The 16,209-nt window shown below is 47.0% G+C and overlaps 1 protein-coding gene across 1 annotated transcript in view; it reads left to right on the top strand.

Moving 5' to 3' along the window:
• LOC135521690 (abl interactor 1-like) overlaps nucleotides 1-16,209 on the top strand; it is a 57,859-nt gene that overhangs the window by 27,595 nt on the left and 14,055 nt on the right. The window contains exon 7 of the mRNA XM_064947363.1: nucleotides 11,712-11,936. Coding sequence (XP_064803435.1) covers nucleotides 11,712-11,936 — 225 coding nt within the window. The remainder of the gene's footprint in view (nucleotides 1-11,711; nucleotides 11,937-16,209) is intronic.

Below are 16,209 nucleotides of genomic sequence, written 5' to 3'. Positions count from 1 at the left end.
TGGTAACAGCTCCAGTGTCTGTGAGCCTGTCACCGTGGTAACCGTGGTGAGCCTGTCAACAGCTCCAGTGCCTCCAGTGAGCCTGTCACCGTGGTAACAACTCCAGTGCCTGTGAGCCTGTCACCGTGGTAACAGCTCCAGTGCCTGTGAGCCTGTCACCTCCAGTGGTAACAGCTCCAGTGCCTGTCACCGAGCCTGTCACCTGTCACCGTGGTAACAGCTCCAGTGCCTGTGAGCCTGTCACCGTGGTAACAGTGCCTCCAGTGCCTGTGAGCCTGTCACCGTGGTAACACCTCCAGTGCTGTGAGCCTGTCAGTGCCTGTGAGCCTGTCACCGTGGTAACACCTCCAGTGTCTGTGAACCGTGGTAACAGCTCCAGTGCCTGTCACCGTGGTAACCTCCAGTGCAGCCTGTCACCGTGGTAACAGCTCCAGTGCCTGTGAGCCTGTCACCGTGGTAACACCTCCAGTGTCTGTGAGCCTGTCACCGTGGTAACAGCTCCAGTGCCTGTGAGCCTGTCACCGTGGTAACAGCTCCAGTGCCTGTGAGCCTGTCACCGTGGTAACACCTCCAGTGTCTCCTGTCACCGTGCCTCCAGTGCCTGTGAGCCTGTCACCGTCCAGTGCCTGTGAGCCTGTCACCGTGGTAACACCTCCAGTGCCTGTGAGCCTGTCACCGTGGTAACAGCTCCAGTGCCTGTGAGCCTGTCACCGTGGTAACACCTCCAGTGCCTGTGAGCCTGTCACCGTGGTAACAGCTCCAGTGTCTGTGAGCCTGTCACCGTGGTAACACCTCCAGTGTCTGTGAGCCTGTCACCGTGGTAACAGCTCCAGTGCCGACCCCTTATTTTTTTTTTTTTTTTTTTTTTTTTTTTTTTTTTACAATGTTCCACATTTCCACAGATGGTTTTGCCCATCTTCCCAATGCCAGTTCCAATACCCTTCGATGAGAGAACAGGGGCTTGTCAAGAAATGACCAGCTGCAATGTGTGTAATGTACTCCAGAACATGATGTATGTGGTTGATTTGACTCGATGTCTCTGGCCATATTATGAAATCAGCGTCCATCTGTTCGGAGTAAGAATCATATTGGGGTTGTGTGTGTCTATGGTTCGTGTTTATTTTTCCACTGCGTGGCTTCTACTCAGTATGTGAAGGGTTTCATTTGATTGACTGTCATAGCTTTGAAGTACAAGGGCTGTATGTTTTCAAGCGTCTCAACAATCTCGGATCAGTTTAGCCGTCTTAGTTCAATAATGAATAAAGAGTATATGGACAGAAGGGATCTGATCTCAGATCAGCACTTTTACTCTGCGAGGCTTTGTGAATACGGGCCCTGGTCTTCACGTGTGACTGTATGCGTTTCTGGATGTTCTATCAATGTTGCAGATGCATTGTGTCTTTCGTTGTCACAGTATTATGACATCTCTGGCTATGACCCCTGGTATGACCCCCTGTGCCACTCGTTCAAGATGGCTGCTACGGAAAAAAAAAATAATAATAAATGCTACAAATGAAGAAAGAAACATATCAATTTTTTTTTCTCAGCTTATCAATCAAAAACATCAGTGGAATTGTGAGGTCCGGACTTACAAACTCTTGCTTACACCTCAGTTCAAAAAGCATTTGGAACAAATATACTAGCGGTTAGCTTTTTCCCATTAGAAAACATGTAATAACTAGCCGACTTGCTATACCAGGAGTCACCTGTGGTTTATTATCTGGTGAGAGTCGGTAGAGAGGAAGACTGAGGGACATTTTAACTGTTTGTTGAGTCCTCTGTTCACCTGAGTCTGAACTTGCTCCGGTTCGATCCGTGACTATTTGAGAGAAGAGCTTCTCCAGAGAGCTACCGTTATCTGACTCTGTAAACAGGACATGTCCAAATGTAGGAAAATACATTCTACACACACAAACATGTACACCCACACTTTCATATTTACTACACGCACACAGACACGCACACACACACACACACTCGCCCTCATTCAAATACTTCCTCATACCGTAGCAACATATCTACCTGTGTGTCTGGACACTTCCTCATACCGTAGCAACATATCTACCTGTGTGTCTGGACACTTCCTCATACCGTAGCAACATACCTACCTGTGTGTCTGGACACTTCCTCATACCGTAGCAACATACCTACCTGTGTGTCTGGACACTTCCTCATACCGTAGCAACATATCTACCTGTGTGTCTGGACACATTTACATTTACATTTAAGTCATTTAGCAGACGCTCTTATCCAGAGCGACTTACAAATTGGCACTTCCTCATACCGTAGCAACATATCTACCTGTGTGTCTGGACACTTCCTCATACCGTAGCAACATATCTACCTGTGTGTCTGGACACTTCCTCATACCGTAGCAACATATCTACCTGTGTGTCTGGACACTTCCTCATACCGTAGTAACATACCTACCTGTGTTTCTGGACACTTCCTCATACCGTAGCAACATACCTACCTGTGTGTCTGGACACTTCCTCATACCGTAACATACCTACCTGTGTGTCTGGACACATTTACCTACATTTAAGTCATTTGTCTGAGCGACACTTTCCTCATACCGTAGCAACATATCTACCTGTGTGTCTGGACACTTCCTCATACCGTAGTAACATAGTACCTGTGTTTCTGACACTTTGAATACCGTAGCAACATACCTACCTGTGTCACTCTGGACACTTCCTCATACCGTGCAACATACCTACCTGTGTGTCTGGACCTTCCTCATACCGTAGCAACATATCTACCTGTGTGTCTGGACACTTCCTCAGTCCGTGTGGATACCTACCTGTGTGTCTGGACACTTCCTCAGTCCGTAGTACCTACCTGTGTGTCTGGACACTTCCTCATCCGTCCATACCTACCTGTGTGTCTGGACACACAGGTGTTGACCCCTCAGTCCGTGTGGAGTGGTGTTGACCCCTCAGTCCCTGTGGAGTGGTGTTGACCCCTCAGTCCCTGTGGAGTGGTGTTGACCCCTCAGTCCCTGTGGAGTGGTGTTGACCCCTCAGTCCGCGTGGAGTGGTGTTGACCCCTCAGTCCGCGTGGAGTGGTGTTGACCCCTCAGTCCGCGTGGAGTGGTGTTGACCCCTCAGTCCCTGTGGAGTGGTGTTGACCCCTCAGTCCCTGTGTTGACCCCTCAGTCCCTGTGGAGTGGTGTTGACCCCTCAGTCCCGTGGAGTGGTGTTGACCCCTCAGTCCGCTGTGGAGTGGTGTTGACCCCTCAGTCCGCGTGGAGTGTGGAGTGGTGGTGTTGACCCCTCAGTCCCTGTGGGTGGTATTGACCCCTCAGTCCGCGTGGAGTGGTGTTGACCCCTCAGTCCGCATGGAGTGGTGTTGACCCCTCAGTCCGCGTGGAGTGGTGTTGACCCCTCAGTCCGTGTGGAGTAGCAGAAAGCCCCAGGAGGTGTTGGGTATTTTATTAGGATCCCCATTAGCTGTTGCAAAAGCAGCTGCTACTCTTCCTGGGGTTCCACACAGAACATGAAACACAATACAGAACATTAATAGACAACAGCTCAAGGACAGAACTACATAAAAAATGTAAAGGCACACTTAGCCTACACATCAATGTATACACACAAACTATCTAGGTCCAATAGGGGAGAGGCGTTGTGCCGTGAAGTGTTGCTTTATCTATAATTTTGAAACCAGGTTTGCTGTTTATTTGAGCAATATGAGATGGAAGGAAGTTACATTAAATAAGGGCTCTATATAATACTGTACGTTTTCTTGAATTTGTTCTGGATTTGGGGACTGTGAAAAGACCCCTGGTGGCATGTCTGGTGAGATAAGTGTGTGTGTCAGATCTGTGTGTAAGTTCATTATGCAAACAATTTGGGATTTTCAACATATGAATGTTTCTTATAAAAAGAAGTGATGCAGTCAGTCTCTCCTCAACTCTTATCCAAGAGAGACTGACAGCATAGTACTTATATCAGCCCTCTGATTACAGTTAAGAGCAAACGTGTCGCACTGTCCTGGTCCAGCTGCAGCTTAACTAGGTCTTTCCTTGCAGCACTGGACCACACGACTGGACAATAATCAAGATCAGACTAATCTACAGCCGGCAGAACTTGCTTTTTGGAGTGTGGTGTCAAAAAAGCAGAGCATCTCTTTATTACAGACAGACCTCTCCCCATCTTTACAACCATTGAATCGATATTTTTCGACCATGACAGTTTACAATCTAAAGTAACGCCAAGTAATTTAGTCTCCTCAACATGTTCTAAAGCCTCACCATTCATTACCATATTCAGCTGAGGTCTAGAACTTAAGGAATTATTTGTTCCAAATACAATGCTCTTAGGTTTAGAGATGTTCAGGACCAGTTAATTACTGGCCACCCATTCCAAAACAGACTGCAACTCGTTGTTAAGGGTTTCAGTGACTTCATTAACTCTGGTTGCTGATGTGTATATGGTTGAATCATCCGTATACATGGACACACATGCTTTGTTTAATTCCAGTGGCTGGTCATTGGTAAAAATAGAAAAGAGTGGAGGACCTAGAGAGCTGCCCTGCTGTACACCAAATGTTTGACATTAGAAAAGCTTCCATTAAAGAAAACCCTCTGAGTTCTATTAGATAGCTCTGAATCCACGATATGGCAGAGGTTGAAAATCCATAACACATACATTTTTTTCAACAACAGATTATGGCTAATAATATCAAAGGCTGCACTGAAATCTAACAGTACAGCTCCCACAATCTTCTTATCACATTTTTTTCAACCAATCATCAGTCATTTGTGTCAGTGCAGTACATGTTGAGTGCCCTTCTCTACAAACATGCTGAAAGTCTGTTGTTAATTTGTTTACAGAGAAGTACCCTTGTATTTGGTCAAACACAATTTTTTCCAACAGTTTGCTAAGAGCCGGCAGCAAGCTTATAGTTCTGCTGTTAGAACCAGTAAAGGCCGCTTTACCACTGTTGGGTAGTGGAATGACTTTGGCTTCCATCCAGGCCTGAGGACAAATACTTTCCTCTAGGCTCAGATTACAGATATGACAGATAGGAGTGGCTATAGAGTCAGCTACCACCCTCAGTAGCTTTCCATCTAAGTTGTCAATGCCAGGAGGTTTGTCATTATTGATGGAAAACAATAATTTTTCAACCTCTCCCACACTAACTTTACAAAATTAAACCTTACAATGCTTCTTTCCTCTTTTTTTTAATGCATGAATACAATGACTCACTGTTCGTTGTTGGCACTTCCTGCCTAAGTTTGCCCGCTTTACCAATGAAATAATCATACGAATAATTGGCAACATCAAATGGTTTTGTGAGGAATGAGCCATCTGATTGGATGACAGATGGAGTTGAATTTGTCTTTCTGCCCATAATTTCATTTAAAGTTCTCAAATGATTTATTCCATCATTCTTTATATCATTGATCTTGGCTTCATAATGCAGTTTCTTATTCATTTTGTTGAGTTTAGTCACATAATTTCTCAGTTTGCAGTAAAATGTGCAGCCAGACTTATTAGCCACTACCTTTTTGTCCCATCTCTTTCAACCATACAGTTTTTCGATTGCTCATCAATCCATGGAGCCTTAACAGTTCTGACAGTCAGTTTCTTAACAGGTGCATGTTTATCAATAATTGGAAGAAGCAACTTAATAAATTCATCAAGTGCAGCGTCCGGATGCTCCTCATTAATCACATCAGACCAACAAATATTTTTAACATCGTCCACATAAGAGTCACAGCAAAATATTTTGTATGATCTCTTATACACTATTTAAGGCCCAGCTGTTGGAACTTTGGCTTTCCTGGATATAGCCACTATATTGTGATCACTGCATCCTATGGGTGCGGATACAGCTTTAGAACAGAATTCTACAGTATTAGTAAAAATGGGATCAATACATGTGGATGATCTTGTTCCTTTAGTGTTTGTAAACACCTTAGTAGGTTGATTAATAACCTGAATGTATGTGTTGATGTATATGTTGCAGTATGTGTATATATATATATATATATATATATATATATATATGTGTGTGTATATATATATATATATGTGTGTATATATATGTGTATACTGCTCAAAAAAATAAAGGGAACACTTAAACAACACAATGTAACACCAAGTCCATCACACTTCTGTGAAATCAAACTGTCCACTTAGGAAGCAGCACTGATTGACAATACATTTTACATGCTGTTGTGCAAATGGAATAGACAACAGGTGGAAATTATAGGCAATTAGCAAGACACCCCCAATAAAGGAGTGGTTCTGCAGGTGGTGACCACAGACCACTTCTCAGTTCCTATGCTTCCTGGCTGATGTTTTGGTCACTTTTGAATGCTGGCGGTGCTTTCACTCTAGTGGTAGCATGAGACTGAGTCTACAACCCACACAAGTGGCTCAGGTAATGCAGCTCATCCAGGATGGCCCATCAATGCGAGCTGTGGCAAGAAGGTTTGCTGTGTCTGTCAGCGTAGTGTCCAGAGCATGGAGGCGCTACCAGGAGACAGGCCAGTACATCAGGAGACGTGGAGGAGGCCGTAGGAGGGCAACAACCCAGCAACAGGAACGCTACCTCCGCCTTTGTGCAAGGAGGAGCAGGAGGAGCACTGCCAGAGCCCTGCAAAATGACCTCCAGCAGGCCACAAATGTGCATGTGTCTGCTCAAACGGTCAGAAACAGACTCCATGAGGGTGGTATGAGGGCCCGACGTTCACAGGTGGGGGTTGTGCTTACAGCCCAACACCGTGCAGGACGTTTGGCATTTGCCAGAGAACACCAAGATTGGCAAATTCGCCACTGGCGCCCTGTGCTCTTCACAGATGAAAGCAGGTTCACACTGAGCACATGTGACAGAGTCTGGAGACGCCGTGGAGAACATTCTGCTGCCTGCAACATCCTCCAGCATGACCGGTTTGGCGGTGGGTCAGTCATGGTGTGGGGATGCATTTCTTTGGGGGGCCGCACAGCCCTCCATGTGCTCGCCAGAGGTAGCCTGACTGTCATTAGGTACCGAGATGAGATCCTCAGACCCCTTGTGAAACCATATGCTGGTGCGGTTGGCCCTGGGTTCCTCCTAATGCAAGTCAATGCTAGACCTCATGTGGCTGGAGTGTGTCAGCAGTTCCTGCTAGAGCAAGGCATTGATGCTATGGACTGGCCTGCCCGTTCCCCAGACCTGAATCCAATTGAGCACATCTGGGACATCATGTCTCGCTCCATCCACCAACGCCATGTTGCACCACAGACTGTCCAGGAGTTGGCGGATGCTTTAGTCCAGGTCTGGGAGGAGATCCCTCAGGAGACCATCCGCCACCTCATCAGGAGCATGCCCAAGCGTTGTAGGGAGGTCATACAGGCACGTGGAGGCCACACACACTACTGAGCCTCATTTTGACTTGTTTTAAGGACATTACCTCAAAGTTGGATCAGCCTGTAGTGTGGTTTTCCACTTAAATTTTGAGTGTGACTCCAAATCCAGACCGCCATGGGTTGATAAATTTGATTTCCATTGATTTTGTGAGATTTTGTCAGCACATTCAACTATGTAAAGAAAAAAGTATGTCATAAGAATATTTAATTCATTCAGATCTAGGATGTGTTATGTTAGTGTTCCCTTTATTTTTTGAGCAGTGTATGTGTGTGTATATATACAGTGCCTTGCGAAAGTATTCGGCCCCCTTGAACTTTGCGACCTTTTGCCACATTTCAGGCTTCAAACATAAAGATATAAAACTGTATTTTTTTGTGAAGAATCAACAACAAGTGGCACACAATCATGAAGTGGAACGACATTTATTGGATATTTCAAACTTTTTTAACAAATCAAAAACTGAAAAATTGGGCGTGCAAAATTATTCAGCCCCTTTACTTTCAGTGCAGCAAACTCTCTCCAGAAGTTCAGTGAGGATCTCTGAATGATCCAATGTTGACCTAAATGACTAATGATGATAAATACAATCCACCTGTATGTACTGCTAACCTACAAATCCACCTGTACTGCTTTACTGCTAACCTACAAAGCATTGCATGGGCTTGCTCCTACCTATCTCTCTGATTTGGTCCTGCCGTACATACCTACACGTACGCTACGGTCACAAGACGCAGGCCTCCTAATTGTCCCTAGAATTTCTAAGCAAACAGCTGGAGGCAGGGCTTTCTCCTATAGAGCTCCATTTTTATGGAACGGTCTGCCTACCCATGTCAGAGACGCAAACTCGGTCTCAACCTTTAAGTCTTTACTGAAGACTCATCTCTTCAGTGGGTCATATGATTGAGTGTAGTCTGGCCCAGGAGTGGGAAGGTGAACGGAAAGGCTCTGGAGCAACGAACCACCCTTGCTGTCTCTGCCTGGCCGGTTCCCCTCTTTCCACTGGGATTCTCTGCCTCTAACCCTATTACAGGGGCTGAGTCACTGGCTTGCTGGGGCCTCTCATGCCGTCCCTGAGGGGGTGCGTCACCTGAGTGGGTTGATTCACTGATGTGGTCATCCTGTCTGGGTTGGCGCCCCCCTTGGGTTGTGCCGTGGCGGAGATCTTTGCGGGCTATACTCAGCTTTGTCTCAGGATGGTAAGTTGGTGGTTGAAGATATCCCTCCAGTGGTGTGGGGGCTGTGCTTTGGCATAGTGGGTGGGGTTATATCCTTCCTGTTTGGCCCTGTCCGGGGTGTCCTCGGGTGGGGCCACAGTGTCTCCTGACCCCTCCTGTCTCAGCCTTCAGTATTTATGCTGCAGTAGTTTATGTGTCGGGGGCTGGGGTCAGTTTGTTATATCTGGAGTACTTCTCCTGTCCAATTCGGTGTCCTGTGTGAATCTAAGTGTGCGTTCTCTAATTCTCTCCTTCTCTCTCTCGGAGGACCTGAGCCCTAGGACCATGCCCCAGGACTACCTGACATGATGACTCCTTGCTGTCCCCAGTCCACCTGGCCGTGCTGCTGCTCCAGTTTCAACTGAACCGCGGCCCTAGGACCATGCCCCAGGACTACTTGACATGATGACTCCTTGCTGTCCCCAGTCCACCTGGCCGTGCTGCTGCTCCAGTTTCAACTGTTCTGCCTTATTATTATTCGACCATGCTGGTCATTTATGAACATTTGAACATCTTGGCCATGTTCTGTTATAATCTCTACCCGGCACAGCCAGAAGAGGACTGGCCACCCCACAAGCCTGGTTCCTCTCTAGGTTTCTTCCTAGGTTTTGGCTTTTCTAGGGAGTTTTTCCTAGCCACCGTGCTTCTACACCTGCATTGCTTGCTGTTTGGGGTTTTAGGCTGGGTTTCTGTACAGCACTTTGAGATATCAGCTGATGTACGAAGGGCTATATAAATAAATTTGATTTGATTTGATTTGATTTAATCAATTCTCTGTATAAATGCACCTGCACTGTGATAGTCTCAGAGGTCCGTTAAAGGCGCTGAGAGCATCATGAAGAACAAGGAACACACCAGGCAGGTCCGAGATACTGTTGTGAAGAAGTTTAAAGCCGGATTTGGATACAAAAAGATTTCCCAAGCTTTAAACATCCCAAGGAGCACTGTGCAAGCAATAATATTGAAATGGAAGGAGTATCAGACCACTGCAAATCTACCAAGACCTGGCCGTCCCTCTAAAATTTCAGCTCATACAAGGAGAAGACTGATCAGAGATGCAGCCAAGAGGCCCATGATCACTCTGGATGAACTGCAGAGATCTACAGCTGACGTGGGAGACTCTGTCCATAGGACAACAATCAGTCGTATATTGCACAAATCTGGCCTTTATGGAAGAGTGGCAAGAAGAAAGCCATTTCTTAAAGATATCCATAAAGTTTGCCACAAGCCACCTGGGAGACACACCAAACATGTGGAAGAAGGTGCTCTGGTCAGATGAAACCAACAATGCATTGGCAACAATGCAAAACGTTATGTTTGGCGTAAAAGCAACACAGCTCATCACCCTGAACACACACCATCCCCACTGTCAAACATGGTGGTGGCAGCATCATGGTTTGGGCCTGCTTTTCTTCAGCAGGGACAGGGAAGATGGTTAAAATTGATGGGAAGATGGATGGAGCCAAATACAGGACCATTCTGGAAGAAAACCTGATGGAGTCTGCAAAAGACCTGAGACTGGGACGGAGATTTGTCTTCCAACAAGACAATGATCCAAAACATAAAGCAAAATGTACAATGGAATGGTTCAAAAATAAACATATCCAGGTGTTAGAATGGCCAAGTCAAAGTCCAGACCTGAATCCAATCGAGAATCTGTGGAAAGAAATGAAAACTGCTGTTCACAAATGCTCTCCATCCAACCTCACTGAGCTCGAGCTGTTTTGCAAGGAGGAATGGGGAAAAAATTTCAGTCTCTCGATGTGCAAAACTGATAGAGACATACCCCAAGCGACTTACAGCTGTAATCGCAGCAAAAGGTGGCGCTACAAAGTATTAACTTAAGGGGGCTGAATAATTTTGCACACCCAATTTTTCAGTTTTTGATTTGTTAAAAAAGTTTGAAATATCCAATAAATGTCGTTCCACTTCATGATTGTGTCCCACTTGTTGTTGATTCTTCACTAAAAAATACAGTTTATATCTTTATGTTTGAAGCCTGAAATGTGGCAAAAGGTCGCAAAGTTCAAGGGGGCCGAATACTTTCGCAAGGCACTGTATATATTACTGCAACACCTCCCCCATAAGCATTTCTGTCTCTTCTATATATGTTACATCAGTAGCAATACAAGGATATATCATCAAATTAATTTTCTGAGTCTCAGAAATGGATAATATATTCATGTTCTCTGATGTTAGCAAGTTATTGATTTCATGAACCTTGTTTCTAAGGCTACATATATTAATATGGGCTATTTTCAGCCCTTTCCTGGGTAGCTGATCACAGATAGACATCATATGGAAAAGAACAAACAAAGAAGAAAAAAATATATACACTCAGCTGTCCATTAATCACTGTGTGTGTGTGTGTGTGTGTGTGTGTGTGTGTGTGTGTGTGTGTGTGTGACGCACTGCGGGTTGTTGAAGCTACGAACCCCATACGCTTGGCTCTCTCATCCCTTCCAGGCTGCTGGGAGGAGGATGGACAATGAGCCGGTCATAGTGGATGTTGTATTGATCCCTCAGTCCGTGTGGAGTGGTAGAAAGCCCCAGGAGTAGTTGAAGGAGCTGTCCCCTTTTAACTGTCTCCGTCTGTCCTTAAATCATGTGTCTATTCTCCCCTGCATTGCATCGACCAATGGCTGCGTGCCACGTCATCGACTGCAGTCGGGGTTAAGCTGGATGTCTGATGTGGTTTGCTGATATGTTAAATACCTATCCAGGCGTTGTAAGATCTGGTATACGTCTGCAATGTGGTCGGGAAGGGACTCCATGAATGGGAAGTCATTGGCACGTCCATCAGGAAGGAACTCCATCTATGACTTGGGGTGTGTCTGTCCATCAGGAATGTGTGTGGTGATTCCCCTCCCCTCTCCTCCTCTGGGTGTCTGTGATTGGTCTTAATGCTGGTGGGTCAGTTGCAAATCTGAAGTCTACTCTGTTATTGGGTGTCTCTGATTAATTTCTGGGTTCTCTCTCTCTTTCGGTCTCTTTCTGTCTCTGTCTCTCTTTCTCTCTGTCTCTTTCTTTCCCTTGGTCTTTTCTTCTCTCTGTCCCCCACCCAATCTCTCTGCCTCTCCCTCCCTTCCTGTATCTGTTTCGCTCTCTCTCTTTCTCTGGGTGTTTCTACTCTAGCGGTGGCCCCCGGGCCTGGTCTTGGCCCCATCCCCATGTCCCAGTTCGGCACCATCTCGCGGCAGATCTCACGGCACAACTCTACCACCTCTTCAGTCTCCATGGTTTCGGCCACGGGCACCTACCGCCGGGCGCCGTCCGTCACCTCCCAGTTCTCCCTGCAGCAGCAGCAGATACAGCAGCCGTACATTAACGGGGGAACCTCAACCTACCCCCAGAACTCAAGTAAGACACATGTCCCCCCCACCAACACCCCTCTATTAGACCGGAGATAGATCCCCCCCCCTATTAGACTGGAGACAGATAGATTCCCTCCCCCCCTATTAGACTGGAGATAGATAGATTCCACCCCCCCCTATTAGACTGGAGATAGATTCCCCCCCCTATTAGACTGGAGATAGATAGATCCCCCTCCCTATTAGACTGGAGATAGATTCCACCCCCCTATTAGACTGGAGATAGATAGATTCCCCCCCCTATTAGACTGGAGATAGATAGATTCCCCCCCCTATTAGACTGGAGATAGATAGATTCCACCCCCCCTATTAGACTGGAGATAGATAGATTCCACCCCCCTATTAGACTGGAGATAGATAGATTCCACCCCCCCCTATTAGACTGGAGATAGATAGATTCCCCCCCCCCTATTAGACTGGAGATAGATAGATTCCCCCCCTATTAGACTGGAGATAGATAGATTCCCCCCCCCCTATTAGACTGGAGATAGATAGATAGATAGATCCCCCTATTAGACTGGAGATAGATAGATCCCCCCCCCTATTAGACTGGAGATAGATAGATCCCCCCCCTATTAGACTGGAGATAGATAGATCCCCCTATTAGACTGGAGATAGATAGATCCCCCCTATTAGACTGGAGATAGATAGATCCCCCCTATTAGACTGGAGATAGATAGATCCCCCCCCCCCCTATTAGACTGGAGATAGATAGATTCCCCCCCCCCTATTAGACTGGAGATAGATAGATTCCCCCCCTATTAGACTGGAGATAGATAGATCCCCCCCCCCCTATTAGACTGGAGATAGATAGATTCCACCCCCCCCCCTATTAGACTGGAGATAGATAGATTCCCCCCCCCCCTATTAGACTGGAGATAGATAGATTCCCCCCCCTATTAGACTGGAGATAGATAGATCCCCCCCCCCTATTAGACTGGAGATAGATAGATTCCCCCCTATTAGACTGGAGATAGATAGATCCCCCCCCTATTAGACTGGAGATAGATAGATTAGACCCCCCCCTATTAGACTGGAGATAGATAGATCCCCCCCCTATTAGACTGGAGATAGATAGATTCCCCCCCTATTAGACTGGAGATAGATAGATTCCCCCCTATTAGACTGGAGATAGATACCCCCTATTAGACTGGAGATAGATTCCACCCCCCCTATTAGACTGGAGATAGATAGATTCCCCCCCCCTATTAGACTGGAGATAGATAGATTCCCCCCCCCTATTAGACTGGAGATAGATAGATTCCACCCCCTATTAGACTGGAGATAGATTCCACCCCCTATTAGACTGGAGATAGATAGATTCCCCCCCCCCCCCCTATTAGACTGGAGATAGATAGATCCCCCCCCCTATTAGACTGGAGATAGATAGATCCCCCCCTATTAGACTGGAGATAGATAGATCCCCCCCCCCTATTAGACTGGAGATAGATATATTCACCCCCCCTATTAGACTGGAGATAGATAGACCCCCCCCTATTAGACTGGAGATAGATAGACCCCCCCCCCTATTAGACTGGAGATAGATAGACCCCCCCCTATTAGACTGGAGATAGATAGATTCCCCTACCCCCCCCCCTATTAGACTGGAGATAGATAGATCCCCCTCCCCCCCCCCTATTAGACTGGAGATAGATAGACCCCCCCCTATTAGACTGGAGATAGATAGATTCCCCCCCCCTATTAGACTGGAGATAGATAGACCCCCTCCCTATTAGACTGGAGATAGATAGACCCCCCCATTAGACTGGAGATAGATAGATTCCCCACCCCCTATTAGACTGGAGATAGATAGACCCCCTCCCTATTAGACTGGAGATAGATAGACCCCCCTCTATTAGACTGGAGATAGATAGATTCCCCACCCCCTATTAGACTGGAGATAGATAGATAGATAGATAGATAGATAGACCCCCCCCTATTAGACTGGAGATAGATAGATTCCCCACCCCCTATTAGACTGGAGATAGATAGATAGACCCCCCGTCTATTAGACTGGAGATAGATAGACCCCCCCCCTATTAGACTGGAGATAGATAGATAGACCCCCCTCTATTAGACTGGAGATAGATAGATTCCCCACCCCCCTATTAGACTGGAGATAGATAGATAGATAGATAGATAGATAGATAGATAGATAGATAGGAGATAGATAGATAGATAGATAGATAGATAGATAGACCCCCCCGTCTATTAGACTGGAGATAGATAGACCCCCCCCCCTATTAGACTGGAGATAGATAGATTCCCCACCCCCTATTAGACTGGAGATAGATAGACCCCCTCCCTATTAGACTGGAGATAGATCCCCCCCCTATTAGACTGGAGATAGATAGATCCCCCCAATTAGACTGGAGATAGATATATTTCCCCCCCCTCCCCTATTAGACTGGATATAGATAGATCCCCCCCCCCTATTAGACTGGAAATAGACCCCCCCCCCCTATTAGACTGGAGATAGATAGATTCCCCCCCCTTTAGACTGGAAATAGACCCCCGGCTCTATTAGACTGGAGATAGATAGATCCCCCCTTTAGACTGGAAATAGACCCCCCCTCTATTAGACTGGAGATAGATAGATTCCCCCCCCTATTAGACTGATCCCCCTATTAGACTGGAGATAGATCCCCCCCACCAATACCCTCTATTAGACTGGAGATAGACCCCCCATAGACCTCTCTATTAAATAGATAGATAGATCCCCCACCCCTATTAGACTGGAGACAGATAGATTCCCTCCCCCTATTAGACAGACACCCCCCCCCTATTAGACTGGAGATAGATAGATCCCCCCCCTATTAGACTGGAAATAGACCCCCCCTCTATTAGACTGGAGATAGATAGATTCCCCCCCCCTTAGACTGGAAATAGACCCCCGGCTCTATTAGACTGGAGATAGATAGATCCCCCCCCTTTAGACTGGAAATAGACCCCCCCCTATTAGACTGGAGATAGATAGATTCCCTCCCCACCCCTATTAGACAGATCCCCCCCCAACACCCTATTAGACTGGAGATAGATCCCCCCCCCCACCAATACCCCTCTATTAAATAGATAGATAGATCCCCCAACACCCCTCTATTCGACTGGAGATAGATAGATCCCCCCCCATTAGACTGGAGACAGATAGATTCCTCCCCCTATTAGACTGGAGATAGATAGATCCCCCCCCCCTATTAGACTGGAGACAGATAGATTCCCTCCCCCTATTAGACAGACACCCCCCCCCCACACTATTAGACTGGAGATAGATAGATTTTGCCCCCTATTAGACTGGAGATAGATCCCCCCCCCCCACACACACCAATCCCCCCCCCCCCCCACACCCTCTATAAGACCGGAGATAGATCCCCCCCACCACAGCACCCCTCTATTAGACCGGAGATAGTTCCCCCCACCAACACCCCTCTATTAGATAGATAGACAGATCCTCTCCAACACCCCTCTATTAGACTGGATATAGATAGATCCCCCCCCACCAACACCCCTCTATTAGACTGGAGATGGATCCCCCCCCACCAACACCCCTCTATTAGACTGGAGATGGATAGACCCCCCCCCCCACCAACACCCCTCTATTAGACTGGAGATAGATAGATAGACCCCCCCCTCTATTAGACTGGATATAGATAGATCCCCCCCCACCAACACCCCTCTATTAGACTGGAGATGGATCCCCCCCACCAACACCCCTCTATTAGACTGGAGATGGATAGACCCCCCACCCCCCCACCAACAACCCTCTATTAGACTGGAGATGGATAGATCCCCCCACCAACACCCTCTATTAGACTGGAGATGGATAGATCCCCCCCCCACCAACACCCCTCTATTAGACTGGAGATAGATAGACCCCCCTATTAGACTGGAGATAGATGGGGGTATAGATGGATGGATGGATGGGTGGGTGGGTGGATCGATACTATAGATAGATCCCCCCCCCCCACCAACACCCCTCTATTAGACTGGGGATGGATGGGGGGATGGATAGATAGTTGGATGGATGGGGGAATGGATGGATGGATGGGTGGGTGGGTGGGTGGATCGATACTATAGATAGATCCCCCCCCCACCAACACCCCTCTATTAGACTGGAGATAGATAGATAGACCCCCCCCCTATTAGACTGGAGATAGATGGGGGTATAGATGGATGGATGGATGGGTGGGTGGGTGGGTGGGTAGATCGATACTATAGATAGATCCCCCCCCCCCCAACACCCCTCTATTAGACTGGGGATGGGT

This window comes from Oncorhynchus masou, chromosome 30 (assembly GCF_036934945.1).
Source record: "Oncorhynchus masou masou isolate Uvic2021 chromosome 30, UVic_Omas_1.1, whole genome shotgun sequence".
NCBI lineage: Eukaryota > Metazoa > Chordata > Actinopteri > Salmoniformes > Salmonidae > Oncorhynchus > Oncorhynchus masou.
Note: the sequence above shows the minus strand (reverse complement) of the source record. Positions and strands in the feature narration are given on the sequence as shown.